This window comes from Phalacrocorax carbo, chromosome 18, assembly GCF_963921805.1.
Source record: "Phalacrocorax carbo chromosome 18, bPhaCar2.1, whole genome shotgun sequence".
Classification (NCBI taxonomy): Eukaryota; Metazoa; Chordata; class Aves; order Suliformes; family Phalacrocoracidae; genus Phalacrocorax; species Phalacrocorax carbo.
In genome coordinates, this window is record NC_087530.1 from 10534291 (window position 1) to 10558280 (window position 23990).

Below are 23990 nucleotides of genomic sequence, written 5' to 3' on the forward strand. Positions count from 1 at the left end.
ATCCTACAAAAAGAGTTCTTCCTACAGAGGCAGTTCCTCCAAAAGAGGCCAGTTTGAATGCCCTCACCCCATTTCACAGCCTGGTACCCTGCTCCTGATGGTCTCCAGCCATGTTCCTACCTGCGGCCTCTAGACATGTGGCTGGTACCCATCACCCCACCAGTGGAAAAACACTCTCAGCTTCTCAGATGAGAGGCAAAGCTCTCCCTGCCAAAGCAGCATGCTCAGAAGATACAAACCATTAAGACACCTCCGCCATCCCGTCCTACACCAGCTACCTTCACCTATATTCTGGTTCTACAACAGGAGCGATAGCGACGAATGGGACCTGGCACCATTGAATGAAGATGATACAGGATTTGCATCCATCATCCAAGGACGCGGCTCATCCAGAAAGCGACTGTGCCTCTTCCAGCTGTGCGGGTGGCCTTGCCAGTGAGTGGGACGTGAGGATTGTGTCACATTTGGTGACAATGACAACAGGAGGCGTGAGTACTTTGTACAGGAGCCGTGCAGTCTCTGGAGTGGTCCCGTGATGATGCCTTTCGTACGCAGCCTGAAGCACACTTTATAATAAGTTTGGTGAGCCCTGAGGTGTGGCTTAAATACTCCGGCGGAGTTTGGGTCTGGCTGCTAATATAGGTGTGCAATATCCTTGTCATTGGAGACACTTGGGTTCTGTCTCTTACCACCTTTCCCTATGGGCACCCCAGAACCTCTAAAGACCTTTCCTTCCAGTCAATGAGCTACACAGCTCCAGCCAGATCTTACCCATAGGGGAAGTGGCTGAATTAACATGAGCAGGACTATAATTTACCCCAATTATGTTCTTGCCGTCTGAACCTGGAATGGTGCCTCAGGATCAGTAGCTTCCAAGATCTTCAGACCTGGTAACAACTCCTTCCCCATCAGCAGCCAGGACCACCTCTGATAGGGCAAATTCATCATTTGTGTAAGCAATGAAGTACCTGAGATATTGCTTTGGAAAGCTGTGGCTCACTTAACACCGCTGGCAACAGAGCATCTAAATGCAGATGGGGAGAAGCACTGGCCAAGCCTCGCTGATAACCTTAGCAACACATTTAAAGGATTTCTCTCTCTTCGGCAACCGAATGGTTTTTCAGCGCCTTGGCTTTCACAAGCTGTTTAGAAACTTCCTTGGTCAGAGCCATATCAGATAAGCCTCTGTGTTTCCGTTCTCCAAGGGTACATGCAACCAGAGGAAGTCACTGGGCCTTAATCTGTCTGAGCAGAGCCTCCCAGCGACCTGTAAAACCACGTGTTAGCTTGCCCTGGGCCCCTTGCTCAGGAGGGAATTTCATCCACGTCTGAAAGCCGCTTAGGCTGTCATTTTGATCCCTATCACTGTACAGAAGCCTTCCCTTTGTTTAACAACAGCCCAACATGCTGCTAAAGAAATTTAAGCTCAGTCAGCAGTGGGCTACGGACTCAGCGAGGCAGCGAGCTGCAGCGCAGGCAAGCGCACCGAAGGGACCACGTCCCGCCTTGGCTCTGTACGCTACGACACTACGCGGTGTCAGAGGCAGCGGCTGTTTTTCAAAGATGCTGTTTTGCTGGTGCAATCCTCACTTCAGACGCGACGGCAGTGGCTCAGGGGTGCCTCCTGCCACCCCGCTCGCCCTCCTTGCCGGTCTGGGGAAGCTGGGCAGTAGAAGCACCGCTGCTTATGGGCGGTTTTTTGCAGGTGAAGGGGAACACCACGTAGCCAAGAGCAGGGACCTGCCTGGAGTCTCAGGTGAGAGGCAGAGCAGAGCGCTGTGTGAGCCCTGACTCCTACTCCTACCTTCTACGCAAAACCAAGCCAAGGCTGGTGAATGAAGACTTGGTCACCCTTTCCATCGCTGGGTTAGCCTCCCTGTTTAAAGAAATCTCCAACATGTAATTTCCCAGGGGTATGAACCGAGCTGCGTTAGGTGTTTTGGTGTTCTGAGAGAGGACAACTCCAGCCCTGGTTACTTTTGCCAGCCAAGGAGAATACGCCCCCCCCGCCCCAGGGAAACATGTGCTGGTGCTGACAGGGGTGGATGGAGGGCCCAGGGCACTGGTTCGGCCAAAAAATCTGCTTCTGAAGACAGCTGACATTCAGAGGAGCCAAGACCTCCTCATTTATCTTATCGCACGTCTTCAGATCTTGTTGCATGCTGCAGGGACAAGAGACAAGTAACAGCCTACCCTGTCTCCTAAAGTCTGAGACAAACCATTGTCATCTCAAAGAGCTTTCTTCAAGCGTGCACAGAGGTTATCTTCCAAGTCTGAGTAGCCTTAGAGATAGGGAAATCAAAGCTGACTCTCCGCTCTTTATATTTCAATGACAGTATCAAATGCTGGCAATACCACAACAATTTCTTCTGCTCACTTGTGTTAGATGAAACAGGACTTTAATTCAGACTTCTGCTCTCAGCACACAAAAAGTTACAACAAAATTATCATATCGATGTGAGCCCACAGTTACCACTTACGGAGTCCCACTGAACCCCAGTTCAGTGGGAGAGAGAATTAAGGGATGGAAAGAGAAAGATGCATGGAAGTGAAAACCAAGCAGATGATAAATAATTCCTCCCAGGAGAGCTCTATCCTCAAAAAAACTAGCACAAAACACCATTTTGGGACTGAGATGTCCCAGTGCTCCCACCTGACTTTCTAGAACAAATTCCCAACGGGAATGGATGCAAAACACAGGCCACATCATGGCTATACACAGCAATGCCGTACAAAGGTCTCTCATTCTAAGTTTTAATCAGGGACAAAGGATGTAGAGGTAGATTTTCCAAGGGAATGCACACCTGCAGGAAGGTTGGCTGAGCAAAACTCGCATGCAAGTGCTGAGTAAGAGTGCTGCAAACAGCCACCTGGAGGAGTTTCTCCCCAGACCATGTCCCTTCCCTCCTCCCCATGCTACCCTCAGCACTGCCTGGTCCAAGCATTTTTTCCACCCCAATATGCAACCTGGTCAAATAGGTCAACCCAGGACACCTTTAGGTCACTGCAATTTCCAATCTGATAAACCATCAGCCAACGGAGAGCGCGGTCATTCTGCAGGGCCTTGCTCATCTCACAGCCCCTAGCTGGAGTGGAGTCACATCACATACCGCCACGTCAGAAGAGGGGAGGCTTGGTCTGGCTTGGGAGGGATGTCTTTCTCCTCTCTATTTGGGTGGCAAACCAAGAAGCATCTCCCCATCCTCCCCTGGGGCAGGTTGTTGGCAGACAGTTGAGGAGCACTTGCATTGCAAGGTGGGTTGCAAGTTGCACCTCCCAGGGCAGAGAAGCTGCTCATTTCTCAGCCAAAAAAGCCATTAAATAGGACATAAGTGCCTTTAACCTGCTGCAGCTAAGCCCAACAGGTTTTGGCTACGAGACAAGTCACCCCAGATCGCTCCCGACGTCAGTGAAAACTGCTTTCTTGGAAGCGCCACTTGAGAAAATACATTGCCCAAATAGATATACTACAATTCTGGGGGAGCTCCTGCTGAAGACGAAGCAGCTGGGAGAAAGGAATTGATTAAGCTTTGATTCAAAATAGCTTTGCCACCACACCGCGTGGGGGAGGCAAGGGAGGAGGCAGGTTGGTGACACATGCTCACACCACGTCCCCGCGCCGCTGTTGACGCCCAGAGGAGCCAAGGACTCAGCCGGGTATCGGCACAGCCACCCCCAGAGAAGGGACTCGGCACCTGAGCTTCCCTGCACATTGTCCGGTGCATTTTCCGAGCACCAGAAATGCAACTGAAAATGTTTCCTTCCAATGTGTGCAGAGCAAGAAATTTCAATCCTTTCAAAGCTACTTTCTAATTTTACCTATATTTTAGTTAATTTACATTTCTATAGGACCCATTTAAAAGGAACTGGAATCCAATTAAAATTGGTAAGATTTGTCAAAGTAAAATATTCTAACAAACCAAAAATTGCTCTTTGAAATATTAGTCAAGGACTTTCGATTTTCATCCCTGACCAGGGCAGAAGAGAAAAATCTCGATGTTTTTCATGCAGCATAGGAACAATATAGTTTAAAAAAATCTGAACCAGTTGTTTAGCCTGTACGCAGTTTAAAGTAAAACTAACAAGTCCCCACATTTTTGCTGCTTCTTCTGACTGAAGTTGCACTTCAAGGCCACATCTTAACAGTTCCTCATGCTTTCGAATAGGATGCAAAAATTTTGTTAAAAAAATAAACCTGATTTGGATAACTTTACATTTTTCTAGACCCCAGATGGAAAACACACGAACCTGCTGAGGCAGATGGCAGGGGAGTCCATGCTTCCCCGCGCTAGTAAAAAGTTTGCATCGCTTGGGGTGCCCTGGGAATTACCACCCTCAAACAAGGGGTGTTCAGGTGAATTAATAATTGGGGAGCAAGAAAAAAGGTAAAAAATCCCTCCCCCAGGTGCCCAGACCTGGCAAGAAAAGGCTTCCCTGCTCCCCATGCTGCTCCTCTTCCTCCCCTCGTCTCCAATTTCCTCCAAGAGCGTTTGAGGAAAAGCAGCCGGCAGCAGATGGAGTCCCCGCTCCTATTTCTCAACTGTGCTTGGGGAACCCTCCTCCAGCTCTTGATTTTAATTAGGCTGTTTCCAAGGCATCCCCCTCCCCACGAGCCAGGGCTTCTCGTTGATGTTTCTCCAGGAAAAGGCCCAGTGGCAGGAGCTGTAATATTGTCCCCAGAGCCTCCTAATTAACTCCGTGCTGATAACGAGGTAGTAACCGATTACAGCCGGGGTTAGGGAGGCAACACTTTTTGCTCGTTACTTGTGTGGTCAGGAGCGGTGCAGACACCCCTCAGCTTCTAGTAGTGATTTAATTGCAAATAAACAGAGACATCGCTAATGAGAAACCAAACTTTTGCGTCAAGCTGAATTGACAGAATTTATGCCCTTTCAGCATTGGGTTTCTGCAGCTCTGCTTAGAAACTTCTTGGACAACGTCCAAATAGGCAGGGACCTTGGGAGAGAAATGGAGGCAGATTCATCCTAGTGTCAAAAGCTGGGATAAAATGTCTCCTGCTGGCTCCTAGCCTCACTCAGAAAGTGAGTAATGAACAGAAATATCTGCACCGTACATTTTATTCACCGACACATTTGTCCAATCATTAGCAGGAAGAAGAGCATGCTGAGTTACAAATGCCAGGAAAACTAGCTGGCACCCCAGTGGAGTTGAATTATTAAGAACACCCCATCAGCAGCTCCTGCGCAGCCTCTGGGACACGCCGTGCTCTGGGAATAATCCCCAAGTGTGAATAAATTTGGGACAACAGAGCCCTGCTTGTGGGAAACAGGGCTGAGTTTGGTGAATAAATTATTTGCTATGAATAATTCACCCCGACCTAGTTGTAATTAGTCTACTCTTATTTAACCCTTCTGTTGGCTTCAGCGAGGCTGGTCGTGGCCTGCCTTCCTCCCTCCCACAGCTGACAGAGAAGCCAGGTCTCTGCCCCGAGACGTGGGCTCTGCCTCCGGCACAGAGCTGGACCTCTTGCATGGAGTGGTCATCCTACCTTCAGTAAGCGCAGTCTTGCTCCTTGTCCAGCAGAAGCGATGCATGGTGCTAGCTCCGTGCGGAAGAGGTAGCAAGGCTGGGCAGCTAGTAAATGGACGGTTCAAACTCTTGTTTAGCCTTCAGGGACCTAATCTGGGTTTTAAAATCCACACGGCAGTGATGGGCAAGGTGAGGTACAGCCCTGGCGTGGATGGGGAGCCAGCCCACCTCCAAGGTCAACCCCATCACATCTCCAGGAGCCTTGGCCACATCAGGAGGTGCTAAAGGGAGAGCCAGAGCTCTCCTAATCCTGCAGTAAATCACCCTTGAAATAGGGAGTGCAAGACAGTGCTTAACAGCACCAACAGAACCACAAAGTAAAGTCAAGAGCCCCCTCCGGGTGCCAGCCTCACCCTGCAGACTCCATGCAGGGCTTTGCCTAGAGCTAGGCTCCGGCAGAGGTGGAGACATGCCTGCTGGTGATGCTGTCTTTGCCTGTCCCTGGAGAGGGGGGTAAAAGATGACTCTGAGGAGCAGTAGGGAAAGACTTGGATTATTGCCTCTCCTAGCACGACACTGTTCTAAGAATCATGCCCTCAGGCTCTCAACTCAAAAATCCCCTCCTCCAACCCCACTCTTGCAGATATCTGCAAGATATCTTGACAGCACTGTAGTGCCGGAGAGATTTAGCAGTGTCACGGGCGTTTCCTTCTCCCATTTTCTCTAAAGATGCACGCAAAGCTCTGTGGTGCAACAGACAGACTGACTGCAGGTGACGGCAAATCTGGCTGCCGCTCTGCCCTTATTGCTACTAACTGAATAGCATACAAAACCCCCAGACCCTTCGCTAGAGACAAGCTGAGTCTAAGACACCTCAAAGTCTCAATACACAACTGAAAAAGGAGTGAAAGACACCCACCACGCTCATCTGAAAATGGACACGCAATCAAATCTCAAGACACCACAATGAAGTCAAAGACATTTTCTTCCCTCTTTTCATCTGACCCGGTAGAAGAGAGTTTAAAACTCAGTTCCTTCTGTGATTCCTTCACCAATTTCTCACACACGCCCCTACCCCCACCCCACGCCCCCGTGCAGGATAGAGCTCTCCTGGTGCCCGAGCAGCGCGGCCAGAGGGTCCCACACATGCACCTCTGGGCAAGCAGCAAGGCACGTGCAGGGAACTGCAGAGGCTGGTCACACCGACCAAGGAGAGCAGTTGAGAAAGAGGAACCAGAAAACAGCAGAAAGGAAGGACAGCAGCCAAGGAGGCCGCAAAGAGGGAAAAATCCAAACAAAATGACAGTGTGCACATACTGAGAGGAAGACTGGGGGAAGACACACAAAACCTTTGCAGAGAGGACTGGAAAAATTATATATGGAAAGGAAAAGGGTGGATGTGTGGGGCAAAAGAGCTTTTGCCAGACGGAACAGTAAGTCTTTAAAAAAATCATTTGGTTCAGAGAAAGAGAGTGAAAACCGCACAGAGACAAAGCGCTGGCTGCCGGCGGCACTGAGCGAGCCACGGCTGCAGGACGAGGGGGTCGTCGCCGCTCTGCACGCTGGCTCTGCACGGAGGTGTGCACGGCTGGGCAGGCTGCGCTGCCCTCCCCAGGCCACCCACCAGCCGTGGAGGACGGGCAGAGTGACCCTGGGGGGGGGAGGGCACCTGGCAGGTGCAGGGCAGGGGGGCACCACGACCCACACGAAGCCATCGTCTGGGGGAAGATGCTCAGCACCAATCTGCCTCTGTGCACGTGCGGTTGATAGTGCTGCATGTAGAAGTGGACGAGGGAGGAGTGAAAACCCGTACTGACCCCCCAAGAGGGTTTAGTTTTATCAGCAGCTATAGCTGGGAGTGGGGGTTAGCCCAAGCTGCAGCCTTACAGCATAGGAAAAATTCAGGTCTGGTCTAAAGTCTATATTTCTGTAGTGTGGGGCCCTTTGATAAGGTACAAAATGAATCTGATCACCTCCAAGCTCAAGAAATCTGTTGTTCAGTCTAGATTTGAGCTGTTTGAGTTACACCTATCTCTACTTATGGTTCAGTCATACACAGACACATTTTAGAGGTTCCTTAGTAGATGGATAAAAATTAAAGACATCTTATAAAAAAATCAGGTGTCTGTATTTTAAAAAGAAACCATTCATATGTACTTAAGTTCTGTGGATTTGTCTGTAAAGACAGACAAATTAAACAAGATGCCAGTTAAGTCCCAGGGAAAAGGCAGACTAGGGAAGGCACATCTGCAGTGCCTCTGCCTGGGGAGAGTCTGCTGCACCAGTTGAGAACAATCACGCAGAGGCACAGACTATGAAAATCAGGCAAAAGTCTTGCTTAAAATAACTATTTTAACACATTATTCTTAAATCCCCTTTTATTTTCTTCCTTTTTTAACTGTATGCTTCTGGTACGCATGCGTGACCATGGAGCAGATCTGGTCGCCCAGCTGCAAACACCTAGGCTTTTGGCAGGACGCAGCTCCATTTTAAGTCAATGGAAACTCACGGGTCGTAAAAGGAGATGTTGATGACTTTAAAATCATTGGGTTTCTGTGTATAATTGGTACTTTTATGTAAATGTTTATCTACTCATCTATCTGAAATAGCTGAGACCTGGGAGCTGGAGTTTCTCAAGCTTAGTTTCAGTATGGTGGGTATGAATTGCTTGTAATAGAGATGCTTTTTAAAAGCGACTACCAAAGTGGGCAGAATAAAATTAAAAGGAATACAGAAAAGATACCTAACTGTCTAGCTTTAAGGTTATGTTTAACTTTCCTTTTATTTTAAATCTTAACACACTCAGGAAGGAGCTTGTAGGAAGCTGTATCTGAACCTCTTTTTGCTGCTAAGTGTCCTACACAAAGGCAGGCCCAGGTTTGGGTTTGGCTTGAGTCCCTTTGCAAAATCTTGCTTTCATTGGCCTCAGTGAAAAAAACAAGCACTTTTGGAGGGGCTGTTTTGATCTGGATCCATTGCACCAAGCATGGTGGGGTGCAGTCATTAGGCTTGGTGGTGGCTGAAAACAGCAAAAAACCCTGCTTGAGTCTGATGGACGCTCAAATACAGCAATGCTAAATGCTCACAACAAACCTCTCCCTCAAAACCGGGAGGTTCGATGTTAAAAGCTTCCAAGGAATTGCCCCTGTAAACGCAACTTTCCCAGCACCACGGGAGCTGCTGGAGAGCAGCGTGGCTTTAACTGGCAGGGTCTGGGTCTGCGCCGTAATTTCGGCTCTGTGTCTATCTGAGTTTCCACTGCGTTCATCCAGGCAGCGCCTAAAAGGCAGCAGCTAGCGGCCTTTTGGGTATAATGCCTTTTTGTGGTTCAATTAAAAAGTTTTTCAGAATAAACAATAAGTTTGAATGATTTCTTCATCTTACTGTGTTAAATGCTTTCTGTTAAAATTATTTCTTTCACAAGGGTATTTAAGGAACCCTTCTGGTGTTGCCTCTGTTTAATAGCTTGCTAACTCCTACAGTACTGCCTACTCTAATTACTCCAATCTAATTAAGAGGGGGGGAAAAACAACATACTACTGAAGGGCTAGTGAGAACGGATAGTCAAGGGCTGTAAGAAGATAAATGGGGATCGTATTGGCGGGGTAATTTGCTCATTATCACCCTCCCTCCCCAAATTCGCCTAAATGGAAGCAGAATGAGAGAAGAGAAATAGAAACACTGATAGAGATAGCAGAGACACACTTAGAAAGACAAACTGATGTGCCATAGTTTCAAAGACCGAAAAAAGGTTACCAAAAGAAAAAAACCAAACCAAAAAGCAAAAGATGATCCAAAATCCAGTCTGCTTGGAAAGCAGAGAAAGCACCAGAAGAGTCCAGGAGAGTAACACTAATGCCACAGAAAACCGGCACCCACTTCAGCCGCGGCACAAAAAGCTGGTGGTTTGGCAGGAGTTTCTAGGGGGGTTGGTCTACCTTATAGGCAACGCGAGCAGGGCATTTCTTTCCAAGGCCTAGAGGTGGGGACATGTGTCTCAGCATCTCATACATGTCTGTGTAACTGATGCGCCCGCTTGGAGTCAAAGGCAGGGAGGCAAAAGCAAGAGGACACAGAAATCAAACCAGAACGGGGTAGGGAAGGGGGAAGGACAGGGGTGGGGAAAAAGGGAACACAATGGAGCAAATAAAAAGGAGAGAGAAGGGAAAGCAGACAAGAAAACAAAGAAAACAGAGATCCAGTTAATCAGATTTCTCAGGAAAACAAAAATCAAAATAAAGCGGTGGGTAAAGAGAAATGTTTCTCCGCTTCCATTGCTGTGTTTCAACGCCCAACGTCTCCTCCTCGCTGCAGGGCTGTCCCACGGCCAGAGCTGCGCCTTGGCACACGGGACCCCGCGGGGAATGATTGATGTCTCCGCTCGGGGGGGAGAGGGTGCGGGGAGGGCTCGGGTTTGGCTGGCTCCTTGCGGGGTGGAGGGATGCTTCCCCTTCTCAACCCCCCAGCCCAGTCATTCAAGAGGCTGTGTTCACCATGCCAGGGAAGGCTGGTAGGCAGAGTTATGGGACAGGGAGAGACAGGGCTTAGAGCAGATGTCCAGCTTTCCTTCAGTGAATAACGAGTTTGGTTTTCAGCTGAGCCTGCGGGTTACGAGAGAAGCGAAAAGCCAATGCTGGTGTGTTTGCCCAGGGGACAGGCTGGGACTGCTCTGACTCCAAGCCAAGGGTGCAACCCTGCAAAACCTCAGCCAGCCTGAATTCCTTCTCCAGCCTCAATTCAGGTTTGACAAAACCAGAGCCCAGCACCCACCCTGCGGGTGGAAAGGGGACCTGTTTCTCCCTTTCCTTTGATGGAGCCCTGCTTTCATTGACCCGACATCAACTGGTTGTCACCACCCCCGAGGACAGCTGGCTGTCCCACGTGTTAGAGGGAACTGGGAATTGCAGAGGTTTGGGAAGAGGCCCTTAGACCAGCCCATTATTGATGGCATCTACCTTCAGCACAGGTTGGTGCTGAGTAAAATCCCACCCTGAAAAGCAACAGATACAGAAACAGCAAAGAATTCTCCCGCTTCACCTTTTTCTGACTACTGAAACTGGGAGCATGGCTGTGACAAGCTCATTTTTTTTCCCAGCAAGCTGCCTGCTTATTGTATTTTGCAAATCTGTGCTGCCTGTCATCTGAGGAGTCCTCAGTATATTGCAACATATTATTAATTGATGTTCCACCCCCGGAAAAGCAGGGCACTACTATCATCTCCCCTATACTAGGAGGGAAACCAAGACCTAAGCACCCATATGAAACCCCTTTCTCAAGCAGTACAGCTACAGAAGCAGTCACCCATGCACCAGCTCACTGCCCTGACATAGGTCCCAATTCCTATGTAAAGCATTGATGCAGGAGGGGGTGGAAGCGAGAACTCACCAAGCCAGAAACATCTATTCCTGTCCTTGGTAACTAATGCATCTAAAATACCACCCAGGTTTTATAGCCCAGAGCTAATTTAAAGGCTGCTGAGAGACACAAATTTTAATTACAGCCAATGGCTTCCCCCTGGCTTGTCTTTTCTGCTCCTGCTCCCTGGCTGGAGGTACAGGGTCTCATGCCTCCTCTGCAGTGCTTGTTAATTCTTAATCCCCAGTCAGGTGTGGAAAACACCTGGGCTGGAGTGAGAGAGAAAAGCAAGATCCATACTGGCTGGTTCCCCTTCTCTCTCCTGCGTCTTCTGCTCTCCACGCACTGACTGCAAGAAATTCCCTGCCTGTAACTGGGGGCCCACTGAAGTCCAGTGTCATCCTGTGCTGATTTCTTGGCACGCTCCATCATCGATTCCCCACCTCAGCTCCTAAGCACAGTATACTTCTCCTGTGCCCTGAGGCAGGAGGTTTCACTGGATGTCCATCACAGCTTACGATGTGAGACGTAACTTGGCTCCCAAGGCAATCTCTGGCTGTTGCTGTTGCACTGTGGGAAGCTCATCGCTTCCTGCCTCCCCAGCCTAGGTAACCACCCCGCTCTGCTGCCCAGTCCACTGGTGCCCAGATCACACCTCCTTTCAGCTCAGGAAAGGCAAGAGCTCGAATGTTGGTCATTCAGCTGGAGCGACAATGCTATGAAAGCCAAACAAAATGGACTTGCTTCTCACTAGGCATCTTAGGATGACATTTCTCTCCGGTGTGTATATATAGAGAGAAAGTGCTCAGATGCTGTGCTGCTTGTCCCCCACACTTCCCACCTAGACCCGGCAGGATGGAAGCTGGAGGGTTCACTGTCTCATAAAGCTGCCTGTCTCCAGCCAGCTGGGTGTGGGAGTAGACAGGGAAGAGATGCATCGAGGAAGAAGGAGGCAGTCAGTCAATCATTCCTTTTTTCAGGCAGGTTAGTTACATTACAGTTTCTTTTCTGTACTCTTTGCATTTGCACTTGGGTGGGGGGAGTAAAAAGAAACAAAACCAGAACTGAAAATGCTGGAGGGAGTCTCTGAAGATCCAAACCTTGTATGCCACCCTATGAGGGCACTTCTTTCCTAAGCCCAGGGGTGGAGCAATTACACGTAACAAATTGTACATATCCTTATAATGAATCCGGCAACTGGAAAGAAAACATCAGATGTTATGACGGCAAAAACCGAGAGGAATCAGTTTTTCTCCAGGCAAACAGGAGTGGTTGGAAGGGCAAAACACGCTGAAAAGCAAGGTTAGTCTGACAGCAACTGGGCTTACAATAAGGAGGCACTTTAACACACAGAGAGAGAGAGAGAGAGAGAGAGAGAACTTCCAACTACCCAACAAAATATAGATTCTTGGATTTTCTTTTGTGGAAACTTCAATGCCATGTGCCAAGCTTTCCAACCATTGCATTTGGTTACCTTTACCACTAATGTTTTACTTCCCTGTGCCTACAGACAGCCCTTACCCGCCACCCAGGTGCTGCAGCAGCCCGACAAAACCAGAGCCTGCAGCACACAAATAGCCTATTTAATGGATTATTACTGGGATTCAAAATTGCTGGTTCAAAAGAGTTTGGGAGCCTTTACCTTCTACCGTTACCACCTACGTAACCCCAGAAGGGCTGTACTCTGCTTCATAGGCAATAAGCAATTTGCTGGAAGTCCAGAAGCTTCCATCCCGAGAGCCAGCTTGGCCATTGGCACTGGGAAAATCCAGCCTTCATTACCAGTAGGTGAAATCAGATGCCTCGAGGTAGCTTTATGGTCAGTCTCATTAACTCCCAACAGTATTTTCAGCAAATTTAACAGCAGGATTAAATTTCTTAATCTTCTGTAAGTAACCAAATCATGTACAAAAAGAGCTGTACTGAACTTCAAAATGACCCCTACAGAGAAATGAGATGGCTTTGCTGTGTTTATATTGGTACATTATGTAATGAAGACTGGAATATTTTGGAATATCTATTTGCTGCTTTTTTGGATGTGAAAAATTAAGGTCTGCTCAAAACCTTCACAATCAACTCCGAACTATTAATTCAGAAACAGATCAAATGGAACTGTACAAGTCAGCTGCAGGCCTAATCGTGGTTATTAAAAGTATATTGGTTTAGCTGAGGCAAGAAGTTTACCAAAATTTTAGAATGGTTTTGTAAAATCAGTGTGTAGAAAATACGCATGAGCAGTTCCCTGAGCTCTCTAAGTCCGCGGAAGACTTGAACACCAGCAGATGTATCACATCGGAAGGTCATGGCAGTAAATCATGACAAATTATAACAAACAGGGATTCTTTCCCAGGTTGTTTATATATACTTGAGTTTTGTTTATTTTCATCAGCATCCCTTTTTCACAGACAGCTACGAAAAAGCTCTCCCTTGGGAGCCCTGCACCTCCTCCTGACCGCTGCCGGTAGCACCTCCCTTGGCTCTTGGAAGCAACTAACGGGAATGGGTTGGCAAGACCAACATTTCCAGTACCCCTAAGTGGTGTGCACTGGGAAGGGAGGTATAAGTGAGAGAAAGTACTCGCTTTATATATCTTGAACAAATAAAAGCTCATAGAAATCCATTTTTTCCTTTCCCAGTTCATCCTTAAATTCAGTGTTTTCTGAACTCCCAACCCTGGACCAAACCCCTGTGTGCGCCCCAATTCTCTCGCTCTCTCTTTTTCTGTGAGCTCGAGGCTTCTGCCACCCCTAAATCCAACAGCCTCCCCATACTTACCCCTACTGAGTGTGACACACATCTAGAACAACAGCTGCCAGCTGCTTTTTTTACTTCCTTTGGAATGTTTTCCCCCAGAAAAGTTTACACAAAGTTGGCTTTTGTAACAAAAACAAAGGTATCAGAAATAGGTATGTAAACACACATGCATTAATCCTCTGTTTAAAATATCTATATATAACAAAAATATAACAACCCGGTTGTACTTTTTACCCATGCAGCATTTTTCATCGAGGGTCTCAAGCTACAGAAAGAGGAAAAACACTGTAATTCCCTTTTCCTTGGGAAAATCAAAGGGAGACTTTGTGAGAGGCGATCAGTGACGGATGGAAGTAAGAACCAGCTCACCTGCATCTAAGCATAGGAGAACACTGCCTGGGAGCCTTCTTTCTGGCAGATTATGCTATGGCGATTATCTACCATTTCCCTACACCCATCTATACTGGGAACTGAAACGCTAAAAGGAGGTGGCTGACATGGAAAACAAAAATTGGATCAACATTTTCTTTCAAGAAGTTTGACCGGCCAGTGGAACAAACAGCTGGATAAAAAAAAAATGGGTCCTCTAAAACCCTGTGCCTTCAGATCAAACCAGGGCGAATTGCTGGGAGCCATACCTTAAAAGACAAGTTATTAAGCTCAGTCCACGGACAGCGTTGTGAAATACCATGTCCAGAGCTTCACAGGAGTTCAGCCCAAACGATCAAAAGATCTGTTCTGGCCTTAAACTGTGAATGGATTTCAGATTACTTTTAAACTGCGGAGATGCTAGTCCCGCTCACGAAAACATAAGTGATTTCAGTGGAACTGTTCACACATGGAAAATCCAGAACATGCACATGTTTTAGGACCGAGCCTCAAGCACCGCGTCTTGGCTGTCCTGTGAGTCACACTTCTGGCCCTGGTCACGCTGCCAACATCAACAGCTTCACACCAGAGCAAAACAGGAACGAGGTTAGAGAAAAACAGAATTAGGATCTTAATATATGACATATTCTGTAGTAACATCTCTAGAAGTGAAAAGGTTTGGCCCCCGAGTGACCCACAAGCATAACTTCTGCGCTCAGGGTTAATAGAGTGAGCAAATCTTTCTGTAAACTTAATGCTTGGGCCTCTTATGGGTGGAATGTTCCTGAACACATAAACATTAAAAAAGCACATTGATACTAATTTTTTCCCTTGCAGGTGTGTTACTCCTCCCAGGGAGGCTAATCAGAGCCAAGACTATTTTTTAAGAAGAGAATGGGCACTCCCAAGTTTTCAGTCTCATTGAGATTTTCTAGTGGTAAGAGATAGGAATGGATTTGAAAAAGGAAGAAAAAAAAAGCTATTTACTGCCTGCCAAATACCCACAAAGGACATGTCTGCCTTACAGAGCACGTGGTAACGAAAATCTGCTCGGGGATTACAAGCTGCTAGTGTGCGTGCAGGATATAGCTCATAGCATGGATGGCTTTGAGCTAGTTAAAAATCATACACAGTTCAGAGAAATGCAGTAATTTCGGAATAGGTTTACATTTAAAGTTAGCCTAAATCAATTTAACTGAGATTTTAAAGCAGTTTAATTGCATCCTAGCAGGGAGTTTGAGATGCTGCTTTTACAAACATTTTCTGCATGTGTCTCTACTGAAGGGAAACAAAAAAAGTGGAAAGATTGGAGAAGCTGGAGGCAGCTTTATTACAAATACAGAGGAGGCTCATTGCAGAGAAATTCATGGGGAGGAAAATGGATACACAAAATCAGCAGGGCTTTGAATAAAAAAAAAGTCTCCCAACAGGCAAATTCCCAAGCTGCACAATATCAAGGAAATCACTGTGACCTGTCAGAGCATCTAGAAAGGAAAATAACACAGTCACCAGGACTGTTTCGCAGTAGCTGTCTCTGGGCAATGGAGGAAAACAATATATTAAGGTCAGTCTTGCTCTAGAGTGATCACTGCTCAGAGCCATTCCCTCATTGTTAAAAATTTCCTTAAAATGCTTCAGCAGTGGCTCTCGGGTGTGCCACAGCACAGTGCCGCTCCTCCGCTGCCATGGTGCTTCAGCCCAGGTGTGCAGCTTGCCCTGCAAGTGTCTTTGAATATGAAAAACAAAGAGATAAAACCACAAAACTAAACACCTCGCTGTCTGGCTGTGAGAAACCCATTTCCTCCTTTAACACGCTCGTATATCAGGAACATTTTATCAGAGGCTCACTGAGAACTGAAATGCTTCCAAAGTTAGGCTTATTGCATTTTCTTCTTCTTTTCACATCTTATGTTTCAACTGCAAGTCCAAAAGCTGAAATATTATTTAGAAGATCAAAATTCCCTTCTACAATTTGATGTCATTAGAAGGAGGCTTCCAAGATCAAAACATCGGGTTTGATGAGAAATGCCGGTTTTTAAATCACATGTTTTCAGCAAACCACCCTTATGCTGAGAAACATCGCGTCACTCCCAGCTGCCCCACAGGCGGGTGGAAGAGAATGACGAAGTCTGAGCCTGCAGCTCTTGGCTCAGGTGCAAAGCTGTGGGCTGCATCGTCTCCTTTTAAGGGAGAGAGAGAACCTTGAAAACTTGATTTTGTGTGTGTGTGGCCTCAGGTCTCTGCACAGGATTTATGAAACCATTAAGGTGGTTCTCAGCTGGGAGAGAAATGCTGCACAAATGATGTTTAACAAGGCCTAGCCTCTCAAGTTACCGAAAGTGTTGCCAATGGCAAGAGATTCAGCGTATTTTTATCTCCAAACAGGGATGCAGAAACCAAAGGCAATCAAAGCTCCTTTTGGAAATGCTAAACAGCTTTTCTGCTTGGCCATTTAGCCAAGATCATTTGAATTTACCCTATTAGTTTTTGGCCATGTATGTGTGGGGAGAAGGGTAAGTTTTGCATTCTTGCTTTGTCAGTCTGTGGCTATCTCATGGCTGTCTGAAGGAAATGCCCTTGTAATGACATCAGGTTCGCTCATCTCCAGTGCACAGTGAACCAAAGTTGGAGCATTTACCACCAATGTTACCTCAAGCTTTGGAGTCGTTTTCCTTCTGGAGGAGGTGTATTCGCGTTAAACAGGCTGTTTGTGCCTAAAGGTAGGGTGTTTATACACAATGTATATCCTTTTTTCCAGATACAACAGCGTACATACCAGGCAGCTGGGTCATATTCAGCCCAGACACGAACAAACTCATCCAGATGATGGGGCCCAAGGATGGAGGAGTCTCTTGTCAGGTATTCGAAGTTGTCCATAATCACAGCCACAAACAGGTTTAACATCTGCAGAGAGGAAGCAATAATGCAGTTAGAGAGAAGAGGAAAAGGGAAAGGAGGAGGAGAAGGAGGAGGAGGAGGAGGAGGAGGAGGAGCAGAAAAAAAGGAAATGGGAAAAAAGCTGGAAGGGGAGCAGGTATGATTCCCTTAGCAGGGTGTGTGGTTTCTACAAGAAGCAGCCACACCCTGGAGAATAAACTCTACAAACTGAGCCCTCGGTGCCTGGGGACCCTGCTTCCACCTCCTCTCCTGCACACTGCAAGCCACTTCCAGCTCTGCAGTACGTGGCAGCTTTGCCAAGGCTTTTGACCTCTAACAGTCTAGCCCCGTCCCCATCACTGGTGAAGCCTTACGGCATGCCCCATCCCAGAGCCCAGCTGGATCAGCACCTCCCCCTTGCCCTTTCTTCACCCCACAGCAGCCCAGACCAGCACACGGGCTGCAGCAGCTCCTTCACCATCTGGGTGATGTGAACTCTTCCAGCACTTTCATATCAAGGCAGATCAAGACAAGAACAGCTAGAAGAAAAACCATTCTTCAGCCTGAATGTCCTATTTTAGACTCATAACAATTCAAACCCTCAAAGATCCCCAGAAAGATGAGGGGCAGGACACGCAAAAGACACCTGTCCCTAATGGCTACTAACACAGAGCCCAGCAAACGCTTCTGGCATATGAAGATTCTCCTCTTATTAAAGCCAATGGAAGAGTCAAGAGGATTTCAGCGGGAAAAGATCAAGCTGCAGCCAGCAAAATGGAAGAGCAGGAGGGCAGGCGGGAGCGGGTGCTCCTGTGCTGGATAAAGACCTGACCGGCAAAAGGCCCCTTTCCACCTCCGTTGCGCCTTTTGCAGGGAGGCTGAGCTGCTGCCCCGAGCACCGCTCCTCTGCCCCACGCTGAGCAAGCACTGCGGTGAGGCAGCCTGTGAGCTCTCACGCGGGGATGAGGAGGATTAAATTCAATATGGATGTCCCTGGCTGATCTGCCAGTTGTTAAAAGAAAATCAGGCCGTGGCGCTTGGGGTTGGTGCAGTTTTAAAGAATTCTTATTCCTGTGTGATGTGGAGGGAGGAAGGGGTCGTGACTCTTGCTGGGACACACGATCCTCCAGTGCAGATAAGCAGACTCCATAACGCATCACCACGTCACCACCAAACGCTAATCAGGAACTTCCCAGACCTGTGGTCCATTTATTTTTAAGACCCCACCCCAACAGAAAGCGGGGAGCAGGGCGCAACCCCCAGCGTATCAGTGCCCTACACCAGGCCATCGGGGTTTCTTACAGCTCACCTCCGGGTGACCCCAGCTGCAAACAAGGCTTCTGCCTCTGCAGCAACGTGTGTGGATTCGCGCCTGCGGCTGAGCGCTAAGGCTTGCCAGCTCGGAGGCAGCCCCACACTAAGCAGCCCTGCTGGGTTTGGGGGACCAAGCCACTACTCTGTGCCACCCCGGTTCCTGGATGCTCGCAGGGTCTACGTGCAACACAGCGTAGACAAGCCCCGGGATCTCGGAGCACCGTGCAGTACTGGACAGGGATGTCCCTCCCGGCTCTCAGTAAGCTTCTCAGTGACTGGAAGCACTATAACCACCATCAGCAGGGTCGATCCCTGCGCTGCAGGTACCCCAGACGTAACACAGAACCCCCAGAGCATCAAGAGACAGCAAAACTTTTGAGAGTTTGTCCCTTGACCCCAAGGCCCTTTCCATTACTCCCAGCTCTGGCCATGGCTCAGTTTTCCCTTGCTTGCCTACAGCTGTTTCCAAAGCTCCTGTATATTTTTAAATTTCAATTCATGTTTTTCAAAAGTGTAAATTACAGGAGGACAATTATGTCAGGCTGGACATCCACAAAGAGCCAGAAACAACATTGAAAAAAAATATGTTTTATCCAACTCCCTCCCAATCTACGGAGTAACATCGAACAAAACATAAAAACGTGCCCTCCTGGCAAGGCTGAGGCTCTGTAATGCTTTAATCACTTGTGGGGAGCCACGAGCTTCACTGCAATGAAGTGCTGAAGGCATTTTAAGAAATGAGTTACAGCCCTGTCCCACAGCAGGCCAGCCGCTTGCCTTTCTGCTGCCTATTTTTGGAGCCTGCCCTCCCTGCCTTGGCCCTTCGCGAGGGCTCTCCCCTCCCTCTGCCAGCAAAGCCCAGGGAGGGGTTTCGCGGGGCTTTCCGGGAGCGCTGACTCAGGGACAAGCTCACGCCAAGCTGTCGTATGCACAGATGTGCTCCAGACTCCAGTTCTGCTACTGCATTGTGACTGGGACGGCTGAGATAAGTCAGGGAGTGTGAGTCCGCGGTGGGGGTGGTGTTTGGGTTTTTTTAAAGAAAAAGCTTTAGGAGCAATAATGCACTTGAAAATAACAACGAGAACGTCGGACATTGGGTTAGGAATTTGTACAAGGAAAAAAATTTGGCTTTAAAATAGAGAGTGCTGAAGGAATCGGTAAATGGAGCATTCGCTTTGGATAAGCTTTCAGGGCTACAAGTTTTTTTAATATATGCAGAAGAAATAAAGCACGGGATGTCAAAGGTGCAACAGCAGTCACACGAAGGATCTCAGTAGGGGCCATTGAAGTTGGTCTATCTATACCCAGCATCAGACTGCCACATGTACCTCTTTTTCCTGGTTAAAGGGTTCTGATGATAGCAGGGATTAGCTGCACAAAGCATCAAATCTTATCTTTTAAAGCAAACGCAAATGCATGGAATTGAAGGTAGGCTTGGTATGTTGCTTTTCGGTACCTTTCAGAGCTGTGACTTTCATCTCCTCCTGCCTGAAGCTTAATTGGGTCCCTGTCCCTGGTTTTCCATTCCTCTGTTCCAGTGGTGCAGGGAAGTGAGCCAAGCCCCAAAAGCAGAGAGCTTTTTATGCATGCAAGTGATCAGAAAAACACTGGCACCTATTAAAGCTTAGACCCAGCCCTGTGTGATGGCCACGGGCGTGTATCAAGTACAACAGCTCTGTGTACTTTCACGTCTAAAGGTTTCCTGGCACCACTGCGGAAGAAAATGATCATTACACTTATCCGACAAACAAAACAAAACACAAGGCATCAAATAAATACGCGTGATGCTCCCAGCTGCCTGCTGCAGGCACTCCCGAACCGATGTTATCTTGGCCATCCTCACCCTGCCCTCCCCAGTCCCCTTCTTCAAAGGACCGTGTTACAAATCAAGACAAAGCAGATTAATGCTTCATTCCAAGTATTAGACCCCGATGTGAGAAGAAAGATAAAAACCTTCCCTTTAAACTAATGACTAAATGATCTCATTGGGGATTAAAGGGATTTTATCACCAGGACGATAAATGGTTTTTAATGAAGTTGTCTTGTAATGCTGTATAAATCATGATTAGGGAGAAGGAGGAGGCAAGGGGGTGGGGAGGGAAGGGCTGAGGGGGAACCACACTGGCACTTCCACTTTGGGAGAGATCGGGACCAACTTACCAGGAAGGAGCACAGGAAGATGAAAGACACGAAGTAGAAATAGGCAAAATCGCTGCCGCATTCATTTTTGGTGAGGCCGGAGAGTGGGTCACAGGCTCTGTTACTCAGGCACGACAGCATGATCTCGTGCCAGGCTTCCCCCGTGGCGCTCCTGCAGACCGGGAGAGGGAAGGGTGAGCTTATCCAACCCCCCTCCCCATTACAGACCTGGAGGGGGGCATCCCCGTTGTGACATTACTGCTCCCAGTTAACTAAATTATTTAGGTGGAAAGCTGTGTCCTGGTGGAGGGACTATATTTACATTAGGAATTTGAACTACCAGCCTGCTGACATGGAAAAGAAAGGAGAAAGAACATTTCCCTCTATTACAGGGAGGTAAAAGAAACTGAATAGGCTCAGGTAGGCTAAGCTTTATTGGTTTTACGGAGAATAAAACCAGATTGATTTAAACACATCCAGTGCAAAGAGCAAATGTAAGTAAACACACTTTAGATTGTTCCTTTTGGAAGCAGTGAACATTTCTGTCCTAGTGCTGGCTGTAAAGCCAATGGAGATGATGGAAATGAAACCAGGCTTCTCCACCTGAACCTTTTATTTCCTTTATCAGGCAGATACAGCAATACCAGAGTGGTCTGGTTGGTCGCAGTAATTTGGGTCCCTTTTCTCATTACACTCTTCTGGGTTTTCTTCATCATTTCCCTCCTCCCCCTCTAACTTCTACATCTACTATAGGGAAAAAAACATCCAAAAGGAAAAACTCTGGAGTCCCAGAGGGTCTGTCCTCAAAACAAACCACCCCCTGCAACGCGCACGCATGGGTCGGAGGCCGGGGGATCCCCATGTTCATATGCTCTGGCTTCCTATATAACCTCAGGTTTTCTCTCTACAGTTTCTGCACCACGCTCAGAGCTGCTTTTAGGGGCATCCCTCCACAGCACCACGAACAGCCCCTCTTGTCACAGTGTTGTTTACAGCCACACTAATTTGTACACAGAGCCGCTCACAAGCCTTCCTCCTGGTCTCTGAGAAAACTTGGTGCTTAGTATGAGCTGAAATAGCTTCCAGGCTACTCTGAATTATACCGCAGCTTCCCCCGCTGGTGGCACGGAGTCCTGAGGCCCCATTCCCTCGTGCAGAACCCGCTTCCCCATCGCGGTCCTGCTGCCTCTGCCCCCTCTGCCCCACGGCGGCTGCCGCGTGGGTCTGGAAAGGCACCAAAAGGTCTGGCCGCGAGACTGAATAATTATCTGGTTTTATTAAAATGCAGAGTTTTGAGTCGAGAGATTATTCTGAGCTAGAGAGGGCTAATTTCATTTCCGTCTGGCTTCACAGCAACTATGCGAACCAAATCCCCGGCACGATATCCAGTTACAAGCGCCGCAGAACCCAGGCTCGGCGGCTGGCAGGCGCTTGTGGGGCCAGAGCAGTTATTAAGTGCTGTGTCTCCGCACCACACGGCACACATCCAGGTAAGTGAAATCTTCCCCACGCTGCCCCGATTTGGAGCGGGGCCCGCACTTCATTTTTGCTGGCTCTGGAAATTAAAACCTGTCATTTCATTGATGTTTTTTGTTTTTATTTTCATTTGAAAATGCTTTGTTTCCAGGCAGAATGAACCCAGATGGAACCGCTTTCACTCTGAAGCAGAGGAGGCATTGACGTATGAAGTGTTAACTTGTCGGTAATGCAAAAATGACCAATTAAAGGAATTCTCACTTTAAACGAAAAAAAAATAGTAAGCTTCATGACAGGAACCACATTGATCAGCTGAACAAGCTAAATCAGGGGTTTCTGTCTTATATTAAGCTTCTGCCTGAGCTGACGTGGGGAGTCACAGCGCTGGGTGTCACTTTGTGGAGATGCGGGTGTGTTGAATCAGATCTATCCTACTCAGAGATGTGTCAGGCCAACCTTAACGCCGAGGAGGAGGAAGCAGGAACGGGTGCTTTACTCCAAATACCTTCCTTAGAGGATGCCTCTGTCCCAGCAGCTAAACTGGCAATTGGGAAAACAAGGAATCATCTATTGCTCACACGCGAGTCTTTTGGTATTTTATGCTCTACTTACCTGAACAGAAGCATCAGGGCTTGGAGGAAGGTACGGAAGTTATTGTGCCGATTAATGGAGGTTTCATCATCTAGTGCAATATTTCCAAATACCTGCCACAGAAAACAGAAGCGATTCAGGCCAAACACACCCTCGCGTGGATGTTGTCGGTAAAGGTAGATCAGGTGGACTTGGGAGAAAAGGCAGGAAAAAAATTGTCCTTGTTCAAGGGATTTCAAAAGCTAGAATAATTGCCGAAGAGGGAGATATAAATGCATTGTGGAGATAAAATGCTGAAAAATATCAGTTTAATGTGCTTTGTCTTCACACAGACCTTTTCCAACACCACAGTTCAGCTCCATCCCAGGCCAAGGAAACTGTCCTATTTATTTTCAGGAAGGTGCAGTGCCTGAGCTGCTCCCTGCTCTCAGCCTCTTGACAAGCCCGTACCCTGAGGGAGGGACGTGTCCTGCCTGCGGGAGACACAACTGCCCACCACCACCACCAGAGATGCTGCGCTGCAAGCTCGACACCTGCAGCCTGTTTGCCTGCCCGCGCTCTGCCTTTGTACGGCCAGAAATATCCGTACACCCAGGGCCTCATTCAACACAAGTCCTGGCGATAAGGGTAGAAAAAAGCGGCCTTTTTTGAACTTCTAATTTACCTTTGCCTCATCCTAAGTCAGGTGTTGATCCTGCTGCGCAGGCAATAACCCGTTCGCACCCTGAACCAGCGGGACAAAACCAGGTCAGTATTAAAGCAAAAAATTTTACCTGCATGCCAATAATGGCATAGATGAAGAAGAGCATTGCAATGAGGAGACACACATAAGGCAAGGCCTGTGGAAAAGGAGAAGGCGGTATTAATGACAGCAAATGCATATGTCAGCCGGTAGCATTTAATTCCTAGGCAGCACCATGTTTTGTGGCGTTTGTCCTTCAGATGAAGGAACTGGGGAAAGACTATTAACAATTCTGGCAACCTTCAGCAGACAAACCCCTGGAGCCAGGTATTCATCGGTCACAAAACAGCCTGGGCTTTCCAAGGGCTGCCTATAAATCCTTGCAGGAAGATAAGCAGTAAGCAAGGAAAGCGCAATGAGGAGCTCCGCGGCAAGCACTGGTACTTTCTACGCATAATTGTACGAACATTAATTTTTAATGACCTTGTTGTAAATTTAGTACGAGAGAAAAATATACATCCAAGAAGCAAGTTACTGCTCTGAAACAGGCACAGATTGCAATCCCAGGAGGACAAAAAGACTCTGAGTTTGAGCGAGAAATCAGTGAAGGCTACAATATAATTATGTCACCCAAGCTGAGTATAATAGCTACTTTCCACTCAGGCTAAATAAATGGGTAATTAATGCCTCTTAATTAGTAATAGCTAAAAAAATGAGAATTCTTGCTGTAGGGCTAGACCGTGTGATGCTTGGGGCAGGAGAGGGGTTATGCAGCCTATGGGGAGACCAGTAGGAAATACTGGGGCGAAGGGCTGATGTGGTTTCTGCTGGACCCCTTTGCACAAGGGCAAGGACCAAGAGCTCAGGAATGGGGCAAAGGTGGCCAGGCAGCCCCCCAGGCAGCCCAGGAACCATCCCAGCTCTGCTTCAGGGGCAGGACTCT

At 47.8% G+C, this 23990-nt stretch overlaps 1 protein-coding gene across 1 annotated transcript in view; it reads right to left on the minus strand.

The window, feature by feature from the left end:
• CACNA1B (calcium voltage-gated channel subunit alpha1 B) overlaps positions 1-23990 on the minus strand; it is a 300428-nt gene that overhangs the window by 17059 nt on the left and 259379 nt on the right. Inside the window, exons 35-39 of the mRNA XM_064468537.1 lie at positions 23139-23204; positions 22387-22478; positions 20320-20470; positions 16745-16872; positions 11946-12042 (exon numbers count right to left, since the gene is read on the minus strand). Coding sequence (XP_064324607.1) covers positions 11946-12042; positions 16745-16872; positions 20320-20470; positions 22387-22478; positions 23139-23204 — 534 coding nt within the window. The remainder of the gene's footprint in view (positions 1-11945; positions 12043-16744; positions 16873-20319; positions 20471-22386; positions 22479-23138; positions 23205-23990) is intronic.